This window comes from Pangasianodon hypophthalmus, chromosome 27, assembly GCF_027358585.1.
Source record: "Pangasianodon hypophthalmus isolate fPanHyp1 chromosome 27, fPanHyp1.pri, whole genome shotgun sequence".
NCBI lineage: Eukaryota > Metazoa > Chordata > Actinopteri > Siluriformes > Pangasiidae > Pangasianodon > Pangasianodon hypophthalmus.
In genome coordinates, this window is record NC_069736.1 from 1,599,933 (window position 1) to 1,623,632 (window position 23,700).

A 23,700-nucleotide genomic window follows, 5' to 3' on the forward strand; every position below is an offset into this window, starting at 1 on the left:
CACTAAGCTAATCAAACAGCTGATTGGATATTTCTCCGTATCAACTCAGGATGGTAGTTACAACTACAACTTCGACTCGGATAAGCGAGTTGCAAACAGTCGATAAGGTAAGCCTCAGCACAGAATAAATAAAGTATAAACTTTTTTTTTTTTTTTTGGTTAGGGAGTAATTCTTGTGGATGTTAACAACAGCGACAGCAGATGGAGAAAAGATGTAACTAATGTAGCCTATTTTACGACTAAAGAAATTGTTAACCTAGCTAACTTACACAGATAGCTAGTTAGTTGACGTTACATAAAGATACCTCGACTGAACTAACGTTAGTATCTAACGTGGCTAGGTAGCTAAACAAAGTTAGGCTGTGTTCACGCACGTAACGGTCCAACGTACGTAACGTAACGCTCGGTCCACTCCATAGGATTATCACGTAAAACTGGTGCTGACGGCTTCAAAAGAGCCGTTACGTGTGAACACAGCTTTCTTCTCCGAACACTTGCGGGTTGTTGCGCATTTCCCACGACCGTCCCTGACAGAAATAGTTTTCTCCCCCGGTCCTGCAGTGTTGTGTGAGAACCAGTCGCACACACTGATGCAAGCCCTCATCTACACAGTCATGGAGTGCGAGCTGCCTTATCTGCCTAAAAATGTGCATATTTCATTTTAGTAAAATAAGTTGTAGCATATTTTATCATAACTTGTGAATTACGTATTGCTTATTTGTGAATATATATATATATATACACACACACACACACAGACAGGTCTAGAAGTATTTGGACAATGACGGAGTTTTTGTGATTTGGCTTTTCTACACCACCACAATGGATTTGAAATAAAACAATCGAGATGTGATCGAAGTGTAGACTTTCAGCTTTATTTTAAAAGGTTCCACAAAAAAATATGGCATTTACCATTTAGGGATTACAGCCATTTTAAGCAAAGTACTTTCCTTTTCAGGGGCTCAAAGGTATGTGGACAATTGACTGACAAGAAGTTAATTGACCAGACTCTGTCATCGTCCAAATACTTCTGGACCTGACTGTAATTTGGTTAAAACATTATTTAAAGTTGATACATATTTTAACGGGTCCACATACATTTTCATCAAACATGTTATAGCCTTTTAGAATAGACTTTTGACTATAAGTACAAAAAGTGTTGCCAGGTTTCCTTCACAAATATGTTATGTGTAACAAAAACAACGTTAAAAACAAACGTAAAATAACTTAATAATTTCAAACCCCCCAGTTAATTTACTGTTACAGTAAAATAATCAACAACAACAGCGGTGTGATGAAGCGGAGTTAAAAGCTGACTATTTTCCCCTAGGTGTTTTATTCCTCTTGTATCACAGAAATTTATTTATTAAAGAATGACACTTTTTATCTGTTTATAGTTACATTTAGTGTCGGCGAAACAAGTTAGTTCCTGTTTTCACTAACGTTATAGCAGCTGTAAACATTCGCTCCCTCACTTTTTTTTTTCCCTCTTCTCCTCTGTTACAGCTACAGCTTCACCTCTGACTGTAAAGCCTGATTTATACTTCTGCGTTAATGCGTATTTGCAGAGGATCATGGGTAAACGTGGCTCGGGGGCGACGCAGAGACGCGAGTTTCTCAGACCGCTGTCTTTAATAAACACTTCTCCTCTATGATAAAACTCTCCCACTGAACAGCGAGTATAAATAAACACAAGCGAGTTATTATTTAGTATGTTGCGAAAGGCTATAAGCTCCCACCGAGGCTAATTATATAGCGCGTACACACACACACACAGACGCGCGCACACACACACACACACACACACACACACACACAGATGCACAATTTCCAGGAGATGACACATGAATAATGACAATGTACAACATCTAAACTGTTTATATTCTATTTCATTCTAAAAAGGAGTAACGTGTGTCTTCTGTAATAGCGTAATAAAACCATAAAAGCTAGCGTAAGAGTTCGAATAATTCCCAGTATCGTGTACGGAGGAGATACCTGGAGCTGTGGATCGTACAGGTGGAGTCTGACGCTTGGACAGGAAGTTCCTCAGCTGAGACTGCTTCACCGGAGTCATCTTAGCTGGAGAAAGAGAGTTAGAGATAACTTCAGTGAAATGAAGTCGCTTACCTTGTGTGTATTATAGAAAATACGCCAGACTGAAAGTCTCTGTAGGTGCGTTTCCTCTTCAGTTTGCTCCTTTCCTGCATTTCTTTCACTGTTTCAATGCTGCGTTAGATTTAAAACCCTGACTCAAACCCGATGTAAATGCCATTGGCAAATTTATGCAAATCTGCAGAAGGTCTGAACAGGAATGAACAGCATCGGCCGAACATACAGTCATGGCACACGCTACGAACTAAAAAATACAAAGTACGCATGCACGCATGTAGCGTTTAGCAAAATGGACACGGGATACTCAGAGCTAACGGCGTCCTCGTACCAGAAATTGATCAGTTATATTGCTTGTGATGTCATGCTCGAGGAGGGATGATGGAAAAGTAGCTCAAAAAAATTTCACAGAAGTATCAGTGAAATAACTGTTATATATTATAATAAGATTAGTATATTATAATTAAAAGATAAATGAGGTATAGTTTACAGACTTTCCATCAGTTTCTCATGAACAAACACCCAAAATGATCAAAGTTACATCTCAAAATATAATATATTCATTTTCACTTTAGTTAATGTTTTTAGAAACACAAATTAACGCTAACGGCGTGTTAATATTTAAGGTGAATCATTAAGGGATCGTCTAAAAAGTGCAGGAAGAGATTCACTGCCCACTGATTTGTCTAAAGGTGTTTTAAAAAAAAAATTTTTAATTCACTACACAAGAATTTATGCTTTTTGCCATCGTTTTAGGAAGCAGGTTAGAAATTTATGTTACAAATACGTCCACTCATGGCACTTTTTAGACGGTCCCTAAACAATCCTGACTTTCTGAAACCTCTGTTGCGTCCAGCGTCACTGCTTCACCCTTTCATGCATAAATGATTTAAACACATATCCACACTCTTTAGATGTTTTTTTAAAACCTAAACTTACATCACATGTATTTTGACTTTTTATAAATATCACTTATGTTTAAAAGTTAATGGATTGTACCATGTGTAACTAAATACTGTGAGGAAAAAAAGAATAAAACATTACATCTGGGGGAAAAAAAAAATCTTCCAGTGTCTTTATAAACAAAATCTGGTCTAAACTGGTGAAGAAAATATAATTTTTTAAGCAAAATGGCGGAATATTCTCACACACGATGCAGCTTTTGATAAAGAATAACTAGTTCTAAAAAAAAATCTAAGGCATCCATTAATTTTTTTTTGGATAATCTGAGATTGTTTTGGTAGAAATTTTATAAAGACACACCAGAGACATGCTGCACTCAGAATGACAAACAGTCTAAAGAGCGACAGAAATCAGGATAATGATTTAAAATAAATTACTGCGATTAAATGAAAGTGATTTTGAGGCAGTTTGCATCTTATATATTTTCTAAAAACTGCTTTCAAGTGAATTTCTCTGCATGAAAGCACTACATAGAAGATGTTATTATTTAGTTTGTTAGCATGCAAAGGAAATTTAGTGACGTCTGTATAATATTTTGTTTTTTAAGATATTATAAAAGAGCTTACACGGAGATTTGGAAGGAGCTTTGGGTGCCGCATCCAGACTCGCCTTCAGCAAGGCGTTTTTCAGACTCTCCAGCTCGCTATCCAGACTACAACACACACGGGAAAAAGGATTTACAGGGCGCTAGAGTTGAGTAAAACTGAGGTACGGCTGAATTAGGTGTGATGTGGAGGTCTTTACCCCTGTGAGGATGATGAAGGAGATGGCGAGGAGGTGGACGCGAGCTGGCTGGAGGTCTTGTTGTAGAGTCTCAGGCTCTGCAGGTCCCTCACCAGATGCTCCAGCTTCTGTTTCTGCTGGTTGATGATGTCCATGTTGTTGGCCAGAGCTGCGTAAAGAGCCTCTCGCTCAGGGACTATCATGTGTCTGAAAACAGCACAAATTAATAGAGCTGTATATCCATATGAATTCAGGAAGTGACTGCAGTGTACTTCAGAATACGGCTGAGGCGATACGACAAAAACATCATATCACGATACTCATAAACATTTCTATGACACACAATATGTATCATGATACAAAGGGTTTTAAACAAATGACCAGCAACACATTATGCTTACATTTAAATGTTTCTTTTATATTTATAAAAATACTTTTACTCATAAAAAATTAAAAGAAAGAAAGAAATAAAAAAATCTGTGAATTTGCTTTTAACGTTTTACAGATTAAAAGACTAAAAATTTTAATATCAGCTGCTTACAATCAGTCTGGATTTAATTTAAAAATAAATAAATTAATAAAAAAAATAAAAAATATACCCTAAAAACAATATCATAATGTCAACGATATATCAGAAAAGCATATAATGACATAATGTATCATGATCTCGATATTATATCGTCATATCGCCCAGAAATATCAATCATTTTTTCAAAAAATTAAGCTTGGTTCTTTTATTTTCTCATTTCTGGAATATTGTCAATATCATAATATCTTTTTATACCCTTTTTCTTTTTTTAAAATAACAATTACAAACTCTAGAAGCAGCCAAGCTGATGTTAAAATTTTTGACTGTTTTAATTTTAGATTTTTTAAACTTGATTTTTTTTTTTTTTTTTTTACATTTTTTCCCCCCTTTTCACTGTATTTTTGCACACATTATAATTAAAGTTTCAAACTGATCTTAAACTTTTCTTCTTTTTAAAGGCTAAAAGGTAGTTTTTTAAGGTCTAATCTCCAAGATCGGATTCAGAAAAATCAAACACTGGCCAGTTTGTGATTTCCGACTGCTTCGCATCGCAATGAACAAATCGGATTTTGATGATTAAATTAAAAATAATAAATAAATAAACAGATAGATAGATAGATAGATAAATAAATAATCATTTGTATTTAATGCTTTATTTAATGATTTATTTTTATACAGCGGAGGATTAAGGACCACGTACTTCTGTTTCCGCTTCTTCTCCAGATGTTTTTCCCACTCCAGGTCTAACACGTCATTAACGTCCTCCACGGCGAACTTCACGTACTGGTACAACCTGCGGATCTCCTGTTTAAACAAACACAGAGGCTTAAACAAACACTGACACGGTTACTAGCCGTAAATTAAACCAGACTGCAATGCATTCTGGGTAATATCTGCTCCTGAGCCTTAAAGCCAAACTCATTATGTAATAATATATTCGTATTCGATAATGAGATCTCTGCTACTATTGTGTGTGTGTGTGTGTGTGTGTGTGTGTGTAGTGGCTTCTACCTTCAGCTGGTTCTCGCTGCGTGGGTCCAGAGGTTTCTTGTAGAGCAGCTGGAGATACCCTTTGTCTCGGTTCAGTTCTCTCTGAGCTCGAGCTTCCTCGGCTCCGGCGAAACCCTCCAGCAGCGTCGTCTTCAGCGTGCTGATGTCACCGTGCATCGACTGACACCCAAACAAAACCTCTGTTACGTTAAAAAGCTTAGTACGTACTTCATTTGCGCACTAATCCCTACATTGAGTATTAGTGCGTACTTCATTTGCGCACTAAACCCTACATTGAGTATTAGTACCTACTTCATTTGCGCACTAAACCCTACATTGAGTATTAGTGCGTACTTCATTTGCGCACTAAACCCTACATTGAGTATTAGTACCTACTTCATTTGCGCACTAAACCCTACATTGAGTATTAGTACCTACTTCATTTGCGCACTAAACCCTACATTGAGTATTAGTACCTACTTCATTTGCGCACTAAACCCTACATTGAGTATTAGTGCGTACTTCATTTGCGCACTAATCCCTACATTGAGTATTAGTACGTACTTCATTTGCGCACTAAACCCTACATTGAGAATTAGTGCGTACTTCATTTGCGCACTAATCCCTACATTGAGTATTAGTACGTACTTCATTTGCACACTAATCCCTACGTTGAGTATTAGTACGTACTTCATTTACACACTAAACCCTACATTGAGTATTAGTGCGTACTTCATTTGCGCACTAAACCCTACATTGAGTATTAGTGCGTACTTCATTTGCACACTAAACCCTACGTTGAGTATTAGTACGTACTTCATTTACACACTAAACCCTACATTGAGTATTAGTGCGTACTTCATTTACACACTAAACCCTACATTGAGTATTAGTGCGTACTTCATTTGCACACTAAACCCTACGTTGAGTATTAGTACGTACTTCATTTACACACTAAACCCTACATTGAGTATTAGTGCGTACTTCATTTGCGCACTAATCCCTACATTGAGTATTAGTGCGTACTTCATTTGCGCACTAAACCCTACATTGAGTATTAGTGCGTACTTCATTTGCGCACTAATCCCTACGTTGAGTATTAGTACGTACTTCATTTACACACTAAACCCTACATTGAGTATTAGTGCGTACTTCATTTGCACACTAAACCCTACGTTGAGTATTAGTACGTACTTCATTTACACACTAAACCCTACGTTGAGTATTAGTGCGTACTTCATTTGCGCACTAAACCCTACATTGAGTATTAGTACGTACTTCATTTGCACACTAAACCCTACGTTGAGTATTAGTACGTACTTCATTTGCACACTAAACCCTACGTTGAGTATTAGTACGTACTTCATTTGCGCACTAATCCCTACGTTGAGTATTAGTACGTACTTCATTTGCGCACTAATCCCTACACTGAGTATTAGTACGTACTTCATTTGCGCACTAAACCCTACACTGAGTATTAGTACGTACTTCATTTGCGCACTAAACCCTACATTGAGTATTAGTACGTACTTCATTTGCACACTAAACCCTACATTGAGTATTAGTACGTACTTCATTTGCGCACTAAACCCTACATTGAGTATTAGTACGTACTTCATTTGCGCACTAAACCCTACATTGAGTATTAGTATGTACTTCATTTGCGCACTAAACCCTACATTGAGTATTAGTACGTACTTCATTTGCGCACTAAACCCTACATTGAGTATTAGTACGTACTTCATTTGTGCACTAAACCCTACATTGAGTATTAGTACGTACTTCATTTGCGCACTAAACCCTACATTGAGTATTAGTACGTACTTCATTTGCGCACTAAACCCTACACTGAGTATTAGTACGTACTTCATTTGCGCACTAATCCCTACATTGAGTATTAGTGCGTACTTCATTTGCGCACTAATCCCTACATTGAGTATTAGTACGTACTTCATTTGCGCACTAATCCCTACATTGAGTATTAGTACGTACTTCATTTGCGCACTAAACCCTACATTGAGTATGAGTACCTACTTCATTTGCACACTAAACCCTACATTGAGTATTAGTACGTACTTCATTTACACACTAAACCCTACATTGAGTATTAGTACGTACTTCATTTACACACTAAACCCTACATTGAGTATGAGTACCTACTTCATTTGCACACTAAACCCTACATTGAGTATTAGTACGTACTTCATTTGCGCACTAAACCCTACATTGAGTATGAGTACCTACTTCATTTGCACACTAAACCCTACATTGAGTATTAGTACGTACTTCATTTGCGCACTAAACCCTACATTGAGTATTAGTACGTACTTCATTTACACACTAAACCCTACATTGAGTATGAGTACCTACTTCATTTGCGCACTAAACCCTACACTGAGTATTAGTGCGTACTTCATTTGCACACTAATCCCTACATTGAGTATTAGTACGTACTTCATTTGCACACTAAACCCTACATTGAGTATTAGTACGTACTTCATTTACACACTAAACCCTACATTGAGTATGAGTACCTACTTCATTTGCACACTAAACCCTACATTGAGTATTAGTACGTACTTCATTTGCGCACTAAACCCTACATTGAGTATGAGTACCTACTTCATTTGCACACTAAACCCTACATTGAGTATTAGTACCTACTTCATTTGCGCACTAAACCCTACATTGAGTATTAGTGCGTACTTCATTTGCGCACTAAACCCTACATTGAGTATTAGTACGTACTTCATTTGCGCACTAAACCCTACTTTGAGTATTAGTACGTACTTCATTTGCGCACTAAACCCTACATTGAGTATTAGTACCTACTTCATTTGCACACTAAACCCTACATTGAGTATTAGTACGTACTTCATTTACACACTAAACCCTACATTGAGTATTAGTACGTACTTCATTTACACACTAATCCCTACATTGAGTATTAGTACGTACTTCATTTGCACACTAAACCCTACATTGAGTATTAGTACCTACTTCATTTGCACACTAAACCCTACATTGAGTATTAGTACGTACTTCATTTGCGCACTAAACCCTACATTGAGTATTAGTACCTACTTCATTTGCACACTAAACCCTACATTGAGTATTAGTACGTACTTCATTTGCGCACTAAACCCTACATTGAGTATGAGTACCTACTTCATTTGCACACTAAACCCTACATTGAGTATTAGTACGTACTTCATTTACACACTAAACCCTACATTGAGTATGAGTACCTACTTCATTTGCGCGCTAATCCCTACATTGAGTATTAGTGCGTACTTCATGTGCGCACTAAACCCTACATTGAGTATTAGTACGTACTTCATTTGCGCACTAAACCCTACGTTGAGTATTAGTGCGTACTTCATTCGCGCACTAAACCCTACATTGAGAATTAGTACGTACTTCATTTGCACACTAATCCCTACATTGAGTATTAGTGCGTACTTCATGTGCGCACTAAACCCTACATTGAGTATTAGTGCGTACTTCATTTGCGCACTAAACCCTACATTGAGTATTAGTACGTACTTCATGTGCGCACTAAACCCTACATTGAGTATTAGTACGTACTTCATTTGCGCGCTAATCCCTACATTGAGTATTAGTGCGTACTTCATTTGCGCGCTAATCCCTACATTGAGTATTAGTACGTACTTCATTTGCGCGCTAATCCCTACATTGAGTATTAGTACGTACTTCATTTGCACACTAAACCCTACATTGAGTATTAGTACGTACTTCATTTGCGCACTAAACCCTACATTGAGTATTAGTGCGTACTTCATTTGCGCACTAAACCCTACATTGAGTATTAGTACGTACTTCATTTGCGCACTAAACCCTACATTGAGTATTAGTACGTACTTCATTTGCGCACTAAACCCTACATTGAGTATTAGTACGTACTTCATTTGCGCACTAAACCCTACATTGAGTATTAGTACGTACTTCATTTGCGCACTAATCCCTACATTGAGTATTAGTACGTACTTCATTTGCGCACTAAACCCTACACTGAGTATTAGTGCGTACTTCATTTGCGCACTAAACCCTACATTGAGTATTAGTGCGTACTTCATTTGCACACAAAACCCTACATTGAGTATTAGTGCGTACTTCATTTGCGCACTAATCCCTAGTTTTCTGCGTTATTTAAACGCACCTCTGTGGTCTCCTTGATCTCCAGCGTGAACCTGTGCAGGTCTTCACTCTCTTTGCGCAGCTCCTTCATCTCGTCCGAGCTCCCTACACGGAAATCCGCCCCCTTAACGCGCGCCTTCAGCTCGTCCATCTCCTTCTTGAAATGAGCGATCTGTAGAGGAGAGAGAGAGACAATCGGGTCGCGACTGCAGGGTAGAACGCTGCACGAGTCTTTTTTTTTCTCTGGATTCGTATATACAGATCAGATTATCTTTTAATAAAGAGCATGTCCTGTGAGGGACTCACTTCTTCCTGTATTCCAACCATGACAGGGTCGGAGTCTTTCGTCTGCTGCAGCTGTTTCTCCACAGATTTCACAGAAGGGAGCTTGGAGACATAAATGGAAAGCATCAGATTGTCCATTATAAATATATTCCTAAACAACTAAACTGTTATACACTGTGATGTGTGAAATGAATGCAGCTAGCTAAGCCATGTAGCTAATTAATCCCAGAAAAATAATTTCTTCGGTACACACATAAAGCACAAGAATTAAATGTCTGATCTCAAAACTAAATAAATGAACATGATTGATGTTCTTCAGTAATTCAGGAAGTTTAATCAGATCTGTCACTTTGAATGATTAATCCAAGACTTTTAAAATAAACGGGATGATTAACGAGTGTGTGTAAATGTGAAAGTAAAGTGTGTGAACCTGTGTTGAAGGGGCAGCAGATGGAGCGGTTGGAGCCGGAGCGGTTTTCTGCACTGCAGCAGATGGAGCGCTGGTCTGAGCAGGGGCAGGACGAGTCACTGCTCACACACACACACACACATTGCTGAATTAATTTAGTTTCCTGGAGAAGTGTGTGTGTGTGTGTGTGTGTGTGTGTGTGTGTGTGTGTGTACCTGCGGGAGGTGCAGCAGGTTTGCTGATGGTGAACACTGGCTTGGGCTGAGCGCTCAAGTCCGGAGCTGCGGCAGGTTTGGGAGTGGAGGTGAAGGAGAAGGGCTGGGTAGATGGAGCGGGTGGAGCGGGAGTCTCCGCTGCGAGAAACCTACACACACACACACACACACACACACACACACACACACACACAGAGACACACAGAGACACACGTTCTTTTAAAAATCCATTAGTGTACATTAGGACTATAACCCAATGCCACTATCTGCATCTGTATCTGTTCAGTGCTACAAATATCTGTATCTGTATTCGGATTTATGCCTGAAGTGGGTGTGGCCTAAAAGCAGGACGTTTTATTTGCTTTTCTTCTTGTTTGTTTCTTTCCATGAATAAATTATATAGCAATCACATTAAAAAGTACACAAGTAAAATACTTGTCCTTACACTGTGCAAAGGAAAGCCCTGACATCTTCTCTAACATACTACAGAACAATTTATATTTTTTGAACATACAGCAAATATTTGTAGCAGCTCAGAATTTATATTATGTCTTATAAAAAAAAAGCTAATAATGTTTGTTTCACTTGATTAGAATACTTTTTTGTGTAGAAAGTTGCCCAAAAAGTGCTGCATGTGTCAGCCATGTTGGAGTGGAAGGAGCAACACTTAATGAAACAATAATTATTATTAGGATAATGGTGTTTATTTATTTCTCATATTTTTGTAAAAGTAAATTAAAACTCTGTAAGTGTGAACATTGTATATGAAACAGTTAATTGAATATGAATTGTATAGAAACAGTTCCTCAATCTCAGCTACATCACTCCAGCTTATAACCGGTCTTAAAAAAAAAACTCACTTGGTTCCATTTTCAAAAGCAGTAGCATAATGTAAACTACTACGTTCCTGACCAGGCGATTACTAAGGATGAATGAATGAATGGTGTAGATGCATCACACAGCGCTGTTCATGTTCATGAACTTGGTCTGTTTGTCTCATGAGCTTCTTATCTGACCGCTCGCTCACATCCGCAAAAAATCCGCAAAACAAATAAATAAATAAAAAACAAGTGTGCCTCCTATCCGTATCTGTTTATTCAAAATAAATATTCATATTCGGTTGCATCCCTCGCATACATAATGAGACTTAAACGCGTTTAGTATACGACATCTGCTTCTTTCAGCTAATGGAAATCTCTTACCCTTTTTTTATTTATCTTATCTATCTTCTGTGTAAACATTTGACTCAAACACACATCCAGCTCTTCAGCGATGTCTCTCACACACACCACAAACACACAAACACACACACACACACACTCTCTGAAGTGATTTAGGACACAGTGGGACTTCCTGTCATCTACATGAACATCTAACTAAACTTCAAGAGTTGAGCTGAATGCTGAAACTTTACAGGAGCCGCCATGTTGGAGTCGCTTTGTTATGTTTGGTATCATGTCGCCCCCTATAGGTGGAAAGCAGGAAGTGATGTATATGACAGTTCTGCTTTAACTTTGTTTATTTAAAAATGAGATTAAGGATGATATCTGGAGCAAGTATATTGCAGATCTGACATTTTGAGTGAGATAGATAGATTTATACACAAACCAGCAATGCAAACTTTGGACGCTAAACATGTTTTGGGTGATTGATTAAGTTTAGGGGAAAAAAAAAAAAACTTTCAAACAAAGCATGACATCCTCTCACCTGTCGTTGAGGTTGACTCGAACATTAGGCGTGGTCAGCTCCGCTGGACCCTTCAGCAGAGTGATGGGAGAAGCTGTGGCCGTAGCCATAGCAACGTGCCCTGCAGCGTTCGCGCTCGCGCCCTCCGTCAGCGGTTTAACACCGAGAGCGCCGAAGGAGAATGCAGGGAGAGAGGGCGCCTCGCTTGAAGGTTTAGGAGCTGTGAAGGAGAAGCCTGATGCGGAGGGAAAGATCGAAGAAGTGGAAGAAGCGGCGCTGAAGGAGAAAAGAGAGGAAGCGGTGGAGGTAATAGCGAAGGAAAGACCCGAGGAGGAAGAGGCTGGAGCTGCTGGAGCGGCTGTAGAAGCGGGAGAGGCAGAAGTGGAGGCAGGTGTGATGGAGGGCATCTGGAATGACGGGAAGACGGGAGGAGGCGGTTTGGACGCAGCAGGGGCTTGAGGTGGAGGCACAGACTCTGAAATCAAAGAGATGAGCAAAATCAATGTTAGATTTTTATGTCTGTTAGATTTCATTAGTGTTTAACTAAAACTGAAAGAGAAATTAAAGGAAAGAAAAATTACTAAATATGGACATTTTAACATTTACACCTACATCCTTAAACATCCCAAGTTTTCTGAAAATGACCCAAAAATCACAACGGTCTAATGAAAAACAGTCAATTAAATATAAAAAATACATCTTATAGGCTACTAATGAATTTTAGAGTAAAATGTTAGGATTCAGTAATTATTTCAAACGAATTAGGAGACACAATGAAAATGGAAATTTTCATCTGACATTTAATTTTTTTTTTTTTTTGGGCAAATCAAAGTTTCGCTATTTTTAAAATATCCACAATGACGACATGACAATGAGCTCTGCATGTTAAATCTAGCTATACGGACGTACATTAGAAGTGGAACACGAAAATCAATAATTTAGGTAAATATTATTTTATATCAGTGAGGAAAAAGTAGCCTCAGTTATGTCTGACATTTGTTTGGAAAAATTAACCAAAAAAAAAAAAAAAAAAAAAAGCATCTAAATCCAATTTTTCTCACCACATTATGTATAAATGTATTTTTCCTCATTCTGTTCCAGCAGTATAAAATGCATACTCTCTCTCTCTCTCTCTCTCTCTCTCTCTCTCTCTCTCTCTCTCTCTCTCTCTATATATATATATATATATATATATATATATATATATATATATATATATATATATATATATATATACACACACATTTATTAGTGCTGTGCATCCTGTTTTTTAATAGTACAAACTTTGTTATAGATGTTTATTTTCTGACTTCTACATTATTGATTCAGTACAAAACCATTTTAGATTCCAAACATTAGTTTTCAGGCACAAAATGAAATGTTCCAGAAAAATGTTTGTATGTCAGTAAAGAAAGCAGCAGATTCCATAAGAGACACTTTTCAGATAAAAACATAATGAAGGCTGCTGGGTTTCGCTGCAGAAATAAGAAGCGAGTCGACAGTCAAAGTCTCCAGAAGAACTGTGGCTGCTTCTGCAAGATGCTCAGTAACACTTCCAGCTCATTTCCTTATAAAACTGCACACACTGCACCTCAGATACTGCTTTATTTATTTAAAAGTGAAGGATCGTCACATTAAATACTGACTTTATTTCATTTATTACTGTTTACTGCTCTTTATAGGATTTTTTCAATGTAGAAACATTTAATTTCATCATTTTTGAAGGCATCTTTGCTCTACAGCATTTCTTTGCATGTGCCTAAGACTTTTGCACAGAACTGTATATATATATATATATATATTTTTTTTTTAAAAAAAAGAAAACCCGGCTGTTCCTTACTCTGTAAAGGCGGTCTCTCTCCGTTCTGAGGCAGGCCGCCGGCGGACACGACGAGCTGCTTAACACCCGGGTTCAGGTTGATCAGGGAGAAAGGACACAGCACTCCGTCGGTGGAGAGGATCAGCAGCGTGGGAGCCGGCGGGAGCTTCTTCTCGTCGGCTGCGGAGGAAAATCACGGCCGCGTGAGGTCATTAAGGGCCACGAGACGTTAGAAAGCAAATGAATTCAACAGGCATTCATAGAGCCAGTATAAAAATTGAACAAAAATTAAGAGCGAACATTAAAAAAAAACCTCCTACAGCAGTTACACAAGACTACAGGCCTACTGAAGAGGGGTTTTAGTTTAGTGATGAGATTTGCATTGCATTTTCCTGCTATTCAAATGAGTAAGTAGCATGAATAAGGAAGTGTGGAAACCTCATTATACACTGAAACGACCATGAGTTTAGTCAGTATATTGAAACGATTCTTTCTGAGATCAGGATTGATGTTTAACATGTTCCTAAAGACAGCACTGTTTATACACAAAGTCTTGCTACATAACCTTTAACTCCTGAGTATCTTGTATTTGTTTTAGCTCAGTGCTTGGACTGGACTCGAATGCTTACATATGTGAATCTCGCCCTGACTGGTGTAGTCGATGCCCACTCCCACAGGAAGCGTGTCTTCGTTGCTCAGAGTGACGGGAAGCTCGGCTCGGCTCGCGTCCTCCAGCAGCCACAGCTCCCAGTTTGTCTGTGTGAAAACGACATCACGAGAACTTTAAATGATAAATGATTTGTCTCTTATCTTTTATTCCGTATACGACTAATCGACAGCGTTTGGAGTGAGCGTGAGGATATTCCACAAAGCGAGATAATAAAATCCAGGCTTATTTAATATCGCTAATCCAAGAGCGGCTTCTTCCTGTCGATTCAAGTCATGGATAAGAAATGCTCTGTTATAAACTCTATTTTTAACAAACAGACAATCGATATAACTGTCTCTGTAAAGATTTTACAGCAGTAATATCCAAACAGGAAAAAATTTTACCTATAGGCTGTATGTAGGCTACTACATTAGTACTTTATAAAGAATTATAGCCTTAAGAAAGCTCTTCATGCTAAGCTTAGCTTCACCGTTAGCCTGACATGGAGTACAGTTTAAGATTATCTTGTTTCTCTGATGTTCCTCTGATGTTCCTCCCTAATTTAGCCCCCTATCACCAACCAGAAAGGCTGAAAGCTACCACATGGTTCCTCTGAGACATGTGAAGCTGCATCTTTTCACTTTCACTTCACATAGCAGCATAAAACACTTGGGAGGAAAGTGCTATCCGCCCTCTTCTGCATACACGAGCTCACAGACGCCCATGATTGGCTAATGTTTCTGTGATTGACAGAGAAGAGAGAGTATGCTTCCTATTGTCGGGATTCGAACTCACGATCTCTGGATGACGATGGGGCGAACGCTTTTCCCGTAAAACCGAAATCGACTAAAACTTTTGAAATGAGCCCTTCTTAGCCCCTCTAAGTTAGCTAGCTTTGTGGAGTACCCTTTGGATATTTTTGGTCCAAATGTAAAAGGATAAGGCTTAAATGCTTTATTAAAAAAAAAAAACCAAAAAACAAACTTAATTTGTACACAAATTAAGGAGTTCGCTTGATTGGATGGTTCATGATTTATCAACAATCAAGACTCAGCAATTAGTAAAACTAGTGATGGATTTGTCACAAAGACAAAACGAGACTGAACTAAAAGCTGCGTAATTATTTAAAAAGTCAATTGTGCGTGTTTTCGTTAGACTTTGAGTTACTGTGCACACATTATTCTACAAAGTGGCCTCTCCAGACCTCCATGTTGTTCTCCGTATCTCATCAGCTAATCATTATTTCGATGATACCTTGTCCTCTTGCTTGGCGATGATGCTGACTTCGATGGAGGCGGCCGAAGCGGCGAGGATCAGATCCCTGGGATGGAAAAAAGATCAGATGTGGATTAATCCGCTCTGATCTACACGTAAACTCTCATTTTATTTCCACACTCTCACATCGTATCCGTCTCACCAGTCCTCTATGTGGGTAAGGAAGTAGTGATGCTGTCTCTCGGTGCACGACCCAAACACGATGTCGCTGAAGTTCAGGAACTTGTCCTCTTTCTTCTCGTCTTTCTTCTGCACAACAGAACACAACAGAACACCGGTTCAGATCGAGTCCATTCTTACCGCTGTGTTAATCCTCCTGTGCCTAAATAAAAGAGACTCACAGGAAGTGACACCATCACGAGCTCGGGCGGAGTCTCGGGAGAGCCGTCGGCCGCCGCGTACACCACGGCGAAGTTGTAGGTGCTTATCCATAACACGTCCAACACTGGAAAAAAAATAAAAAATACACAATTTTATCCCCATCCACTTTATCATATTTATTTAGTATTTACAGAATAAGTTATGAATTATGATTGTTGCGCACTACTGGAGGACAGAGGATGAATAATTTCCTGTAACGGCCCATTCTGAAGTGTTTTATTCCTCTTATACTACAGCAGCTAACCAATTATTACAGTATTTTATTTATTAAATAATGACACATCACACTTTTACCCATTTATGGTCATATTTAGAGTTTGGGAAATAAGTTAGTTCCTGTTTTCACTTGTTATAGCAGCTATAAACATTATTGCAGTTTCTCTTGTTTTTCTCTCTCTTTTGATAAGTTAATAAAACGCAGCTTGACATTTTATAAAGAAAACGCAAAGCGTAAACTTCCTTTCCCATTACTTTTTTAAAAAATCTGACAAAATTTGCTTTTTCAGTATCATACGGTGGCCCTAAATTGCAAAACACTTCAACAAACCTAAAACGCAACAGCAAATAAAATAACACAACAACAAAATCAAAAACATTACAGCACAACCAAAACAAAAAAAAAAACAAAAAAAAAACACAACAACAAAACCAAAAACACAACAAAAACAACAACAAAAAAAAACACAACAAAATCAAAAACAACAAAAAAACCCACAACAAACAAACAAACAAAAAAAACACAACAACAAAACCAAAAACAACAAAACAAAACAAAAAAAAACAACAACAAAGTCAAAAACACTACAACACAACCAAAAACATAACAAAACCAACAACAAAACCTAAAACAAAACCTAAATCACAACAACAAAATCAAAAACACAAAAATAAAACCAAAAACACAGCAACTTTAACTCAAAACAGAAAGTGTGCGTCCTTACTGCACGCCACGAGCTCGTTTCTGATTGGACACGGCGAATGACTATCAAAGTGAAAGGGAACTACGCTTTTCCGGTCTGCTGTTATTTTAATCTAACAGAAACAGTTGAAGTTCTTTCCTTCTGTTTCACAGATTAAAATTTTTTCCCCATAATGTAGCGAAAGCTTTGAAGCCGTTCCAAGCTTCACTGCGGTTAAACCAGCTGCTGTTCCTGAAACCACGGTTAATCTCGCCGCACGTAAAATTTAAAAAAAAAAAAGCGCCGAGTTCGGAAAACGAGCGTCCGCGAGCTTCTACGCAACCAAAGCAACGTAACTCTCTACAGAGCGACCGCTTTATAAATAAATCAGTAACCAAACAAACACACAACAATTCACAATGCTGGTTTTGCTCTTGCGTTTTAGGTTTGTTAAAGTGTTTTGCGTCAGAAAAATTAATTTACAAAAAAAAAAACTCGGATCTCAAAGAAAACACATCAGATATCAGATCCTGTAGATTGGAAATGGATTTGGAAAAGAAATTTATTGTTTAAACTGGAAATGTTTTCATATAAAGAGACTATTTTTTTCTTTTGTAAGGACTGATTTTATTATATTTATATACTTTACACATTATTATTTTCATTATGTAATAATAATATCTCTAATATTTAATATCTGCTGCAATTCCCACTAATCAGACTCAGGAACGGGAAAAAAAAAAACGTTCATTTTGGAATTCTGGGAACTTGAACATGTCGTTTGTCCTTAAAACAGGAATTCTCGTTTATATTCCATCTACTAATGGATGACAGATGATCAGTTTCGCCACAGCTTCAGGTCTACAGCTAACTCAGCTATTTCCTAACGCTAATGCTAGCTGATATTAAATAAATATTAAATAGGCTCCGTTTAGTTTTCCCGGGAAGTTTTCCCACGTGATGTGAACACGGATCTACAGGAAACAGGAGAACTCGTGATCCACCGTTAATAATCACCTTTAACAGGATTGTCGGCGGTGTAGAAACTCGGACAAGGGATCACCTTCTTCTCGTGCAGAACCTGGAGATAAACAACACGCCGAAGACGGTCAAAGGCGAAGAACCCTGAAGGAACGTTAGGGATGTGAAGAAGCGGAATAACGGGACACTTACGGGAGTGTACTGAACCACCGTCGCGTCCTGCTTCCCTGCAGCAATCTGCTTCCCTTTAGGACTCCAGCAAACTACGCACATTTTTAACACATTAACAGACTTTCATTTCTTTACTAAACATTTAGAGACTGATTCATATTTAATAGGAAAAATTCACTATTCATAAAAGTGAATTAAAAATATTTAGAGTCTATTTTATGATTCCAGAAACAATTAATACATATTTACAATATATTAGTTACATTTTAATAACTTATTAATTCATTAAAAATACTAAATAAAACATCGAATAAAAATAAATTCTAGTGTATTCCTGAGCAATAAAACATTATAATATCGATATAATAATACATCATGTCCAAATATGCTTTTCTGAGATATCGAAGATATCATTAGATATAATTTTATTCATTTTTTTAAACTTTCTTTTAAAAATAATAAATACAAACTACAAACTGAAAGTAGCTACTTAATGTTTTGAATTATAAAATATTACTTTCTTTTCACAGATCTTTAATTTTTTTTTCTTCTTTTCCGTGTTTTTTTTTTTTATTTTAAAATTATAAATTTTCAATGTAAAAAAACCCAAACAGACTTATTTTTGTTGACATTAAATAAAGTATCATCAAACAATTTCTTTTTAAAAAAAAAACAAATAACAAAACAAAACAAAACAAAGCCTATACACACACACACACACACACACACACACACACACACACAGACAGACTCATGATCATGAAAATGGCTTTGAGAATATTAAATGTTAAATATTCCAGACCAGCTGGAGTGTAAATGCAGGTGTGTGAGAATACACTCTCACCGCAGGTGATGCCGGCGGAGGCGGGAAGTTGCGCCACCGCCACGACTTTCTCCGTCACGTCCAGCACCATCATGCTGCCGTCCGAGAGACAAGCCGCGACTCTAAACGGCTCCACCGGACTCCATTTTAGATCCTGCACCAGCGCGTCCGGCTCGGAGCCGGCTCTGAAGGACGCGAACGGACGCTTGTCCTGTCTGTTCTGTAGGAAAAATAAAATAAAATAAGTGTGTTAGAGTGTTACAGCGGAGGAACGTGCTAGAGCTGGCGTGCTGTGTGTGTGTTTATTTATTTATTTATTTATTTTTTAAGGTGTTTACCTTGTTGAAGAAGGTGCGGACGTCGTAGAAGTCCAGCGTGAGCGCGGTTTCCTCGCCAGCGCCACACACGGACAGGGTGAGCTCATCGCTGCTGAGGGCGAGGTGGTGCATCGGGAGGTCGAGGGTCAGCGTCTGGCACGTCACGCCCTCCACTGCGAGACACGACGAAACAGTGACATCAGCAAACCTAGATTTCCGTCTGAACTTATAAATAATGTTCGCAAAGGTTTCCTTCAGCGCCGAGAGTTTAAGCCGAGAGACGGCGGTGATCATCACGCCGATGATGAAACACTCGTGAAAGGGTTCGTTCGTGCTGTTAAACCGAATTAAAACTCTCCGTCGGATTTACGAAAGTTTCAGAGACGCCGATTTTCTTCGTAGCTCATTTGCGTTTAGTGAAAAGTCTACAAAACTCCATAAAAGGTCAAGCGCACAGACAGCTGGGAAACGAACAAGCAGCGTAAAGGCTGAAAGGCAAAAGTTACGGACGTTATTCTGACTCACTTCTTTGCCAACAAGATTTATATTATATTTAAATAATTTCTAGTTTTAATAAGCGAGCTCTAAGTTTTTCCGTTTGTTTACGGCTCTGCGCAGACCGATCGTCCCGTCCTCCGTTTATACACCGCCATTTCTTTTTGTCACAATCCAACGATTCGTTTTATTTGTCCTTATTTATGGTTGTGTATCGGCTCGCTTTCTTTCTTCATTTATTTTTTTATATTCTGTAATTAGTGGCAATAAAATAAAGCGACTGGTTTTGACTAAATGCTCACGACGGAGCTCTGAGTCCCTGATCGAGTGAAGTAGCATGAGGATGTGTTTCTGATCGAGACTCTAAAGCTCTTCTGCACTTCGCTCTGGATGACGTCGTCTGCTAAACGCTGGAAACGTAATAAAAATAAACAGTTTAAACTCGATGATATAATTTACGTTTTCGTTAATTAGTCTTCTGCTGCGTAAATCTGAACATATGTCTGAATTTACAGGATTTTCATGCACACTAAATTTTTTGCGTAAACGCCCATAAGAACGATTTACGAATAAATCGGTTCGTATCCAGCTCATCAGCAACTAATCACAGCCTTAGAGGCTCCGCCCACAAGCCACAGAGCGTCTGATATGTTTTGCACACTTTTCTGGCCACAACCTACAGGATCGTGAAAGCTACAATCTGATTGGCTGTTCGCTCTTCCGTTGAAACAGTTAAAGATCTTTAAAAGTTATTATTCTCGAGCTCACAGTCATTTCATGCTTCAGATTTTTTTAAAAATATCTTACCTATCTCGTTCGGGCTTCCGCCGACCCTCCCCGCAGCGATGATGTCATCCGTCGCGAACACCTTGAGCGCTCTGCCCTGGCCGACGAACGTCAGGCCGAATTTGTTGGAGATGGCGAGAAGACTCGAGCGCTCCCTCGGCAGATCATCAGGGGAGTCGAAGACACGGATTTTCTTCATCTGACGGAACTGAAAATCCTGTTGGATATAAAAATATAAAACATTTTATTTTATATATTTATTTATTAACTTTTAACGGAATTAATTTTCTAAAAACCTCTTTAAAAATATATACTTTCATATATAAAAATCATATATATATATAGTTTTTAAAATCTAATCAGTGGTGGCTCTCGAACACATGACAGGTTTCAACAACTAGAAAGAATGAGGAGTCGTTTGCCAAAGAGTCGACTCCCTGAACCGACTCTTTTGAACCGACTCTTTTAGATAAGACATTAAAAATATATCGATTGATTTAAATAACAATATAAATGCAGAAAATCTGTAAGCGTACGATTTTTATTTATTTATTTGTTATGTTTATTGTAAAGAAATACTTGTGTACATCGTCTAATTTTAATTACTTTAATATGAACACATTTATAAAGTAAAATTAATCCTGGTTAGCTTTAATGCTAGCTTGCTAACACACCACGGAATAAACTTTGTGTCTCTTTTAAAATTCAGCGCTTTATTTATTATTAAAATCTAACGCTAAAATATTATTTCTACTCAATTATGCCGGCTAGCTAAGTTAGCTAACAAAACTTTGAAGCTGACTAGCTGATTAGTTATATTAGCATTGCTAGCTTAGCCGATTAGCTAAATCGTATTTATTATTTATTTATTTATTCTTTTACCTTCATTTCCCTCTCGGGAGTGTCGTCCCCCATTTTGTCAGCTTTCTGTTATCTGTCCAGATAAAATTATTAATTTAAAATGTTTAAATCAGCACAAATATCTGCATTAGCTTAGCGATCAAAGCTAGCAAGCCCACGCGCAGTTTGTTTATTCCATTGCGCGAGAATAGAAACTGAATCGCGCGCAGAGGCTATGGGACGCCAAGAGGGTCAAGTTTCCGCCATTAACCAAACGCTTTTTTAAAAGTAAATACATAACTATCCGAAAATAACGTCAATTAAAAATCTTTCTTAGAGTGTAATCTGGAAAAAATAAACAATGACGTCATTTCATTAAAAAATTACAAACTTTAATACCATAATAGAGTAGTAGTAATGATAATAATAATACGTAGAAGAAGAATAACAAAAACAACAATAATAATAATTAATTAATAATAATAGCTTTACGTCATGCTTAGAGAAAACTAATTTAAAACAAATCAAAAAGTTTATAAAGATTTGTGCAAATATTTTATGAAAATCAGTGATTAAGAATCAATAAATAATAAGTCAAAATTATAATCTTTTTATTTTATTTTTAATATTTCTTGTGTGTGCTTATTCTCTTGAGTATTTGTATAATAGTTTGTTATTTATTTTTATTTATTTATTAAAGTTCATTTATTTATTGTTCTTTTATGATGAGTTAAAAACGTTAATACTTTATGCACATTAATAATGACCCATTTGGCTTCCCACAAACCTGAAACCGGAAGCAAATATTTCAAAATAAAAGTTATTTCCACAATTTCAGCGGCTCAGCATTTCAGATTGTCACCAGCAGGTTTTGAGTTCAAATCCCAAGACCCTTAACTGCACATCTTTGTGCTTGAATTAAATATTCGTGAATGTTAAAACCAGCACGAAGTTCCCTTTTTTTTTCAAAACAAAAGTCTCAGCACAATTACTGCAATTTAAAATTTGAACTGTTTTCTCACTTAATCTTGAAAATATGAACAATTACTGATATGGTTTTATTTTTCTTTGAAACCTCAACACCACAACAATCAGCACTTTTTAATAATTCCCTCTCGTAAAAAAAAAAAAATCAAACTATACACTTATATAAATATATACTGGATCATGCTTGTTTTTTTCTTGTGTAGTTGTGTAGGCAGTTTTTTTTTTTTTGCCATTTTCCAGGATGATTATAAATTAATTATAACCACGTATAACCAGGTTTTTGCTGATTTAGAAGAATATAAAATGTGTATAAAATAGACAGTAAGACAAAAGTCTGTTTTCTGAGATCAGTTTTTTTTGCTTTTTCGCAGTGATCAATATTTAATCATTACAAAATAAATCATACACCGTTATTCTAAAATAACAGTCTTGCGAAAACTGAATTTCCTACACTGACTGTAGAAACATGTAAATGAAGAATGAAGAAAAAACGAATAACAGAGGTTTGATCTGAGTTGAATAACTGATCATGTTTAGAGAGAATTCTATAATTATATTCTGTATACTGAGTGAATAAACAGCATTTGGCGTCGTGAAGTGAAACGAGCCGCTTGAAAATAAATAAAACTGATTTACAGTTCTGTATAAAAGTCTTAGGCACGTGTAAAGAAATGCTGTAGAGCAAAGACGCCTTCAAAAATAATGAAATTAAATGTTTCTACATTAAAAAAATACTATAAAGAGCAGTAAACAGTAATAAATGAAACAAAGTCAATATTTGATGTGACGATCCTTCACTTTAAATAAATAAAGCAGTATCTGAGGTGCAGTGTGTGCAGTTTTATAAGGAAATGAGCTGGAAGTGTTACTGAGCATCTTGCAGAAGCAGCCACAGTTCTTCTGGAGACTTTGACTGTCGACTCGCTTCTTATTTCTGCAGCGAAACCCAGCAGCCTTCATTATGTTTTTATCTGAAAAGTGTCTCTTATGGAATCTGCTGCTTTCTTTACTGACATACAAACATTTTTCTGTAACGTTTCATTTTGTGCCGGAAAACTAATGTTTGGAATCTAAAATGTTTTTGTACTGAATCAATAATGTAGAAGTCAGAAAATAAACATCTATAACAAAGTTTGTACTAAAAAACCCCCAACGAACAGGGTGCCAAGACTTTTGCACAGTACTGTGTGTAAAGACGAGCAGACAAGCG

General features: G+C 37.4%; 1 protein-coding gene across 2 annotated transcripts in view; it reads right to left on the reverse strand.

The window, feature by feature from the left end:
- nup214 (nucleoporin 214) overlaps positions 1-21,724 on the reverse strand; it is a 51,138-nt gene extending 29,414 nt beyond the window's left edge. Inside the window, exons 1-21 of one of the 2 annotated variants that reach the window (XM_053230407.1) lie at positions 21,546-21,724; positions 20,685-20,880; positions 19,404-19,555; positions 19,087-19,285; positions 18,264-18,334; positions 18,108-18,171; positions 16,152-16,255; positions 15,953-16,059; positions 15,790-15,856; positions 14,516-14,642; positions 13,908-14,066; positions 12,089-12,542; positions 10,382-10,530; positions 10,188-10,285; positions 9,779-9,859; positions 9,495-9,644; positions 5,336-5,494; positions 5,025-5,128; positions 3,817-4,002; positions 3,639-3,724; positions 1,996-2,079 (exon numbers count right to left, since the gene is read on the reverse strand). In XM_053230407.1, coding sequence (XP_053086382.1) covers positions 1,996-2,079; positions 3,639-3,724; positions 3,817-4,002; positions 5,025-5,128; positions 5,336-5,494; positions 9,495-9,644; positions 9,779-9,859; positions 10,188-10,285; positions 10,382-10,530; positions 12,089-12,542; positions 13,908-14,066; positions 14,516-14,642; positions 15,790-15,856; positions 15,953-16,059; positions 16,152-16,255; positions 18,108-18,171; positions 18,264-18,334; positions 19,087-19,285; positions 19,404-19,555; positions 20,685-20,880; positions 21,546-21,578 — 2,830 coding nt within the window. In that variant the 5' untranslated portion in view covers positions 21,579-21,724. The remainder of the gene's footprint in view (positions 1-1,995; positions 2,080-3,638; positions 3,725-3,816; positions 4,003-5,024; positions 5,129-5,335; positions 5,495-9,494; positions 9,645-9,778; positions 9,860-10,187; positions 10,286-10,381; positions 10,531-12,088; positions 12,543-13,907; positions 14,067-14,515; positions 14,643-15,789; positions 15,857-15,952; positions 16,060-16,151; positions 16,256-18,107; positions 18,172-18,263; positions 18,335-19,086; positions 19,286-19,403; positions 19,556-20,684; positions 20,881-21,545) is intronic. The other variant, XM_034300597.2, reaches the window with a different exon arrangement.
- Between the last annotated feature and the right edge of the window lie 1,976 nt (positions 21,725-23,700).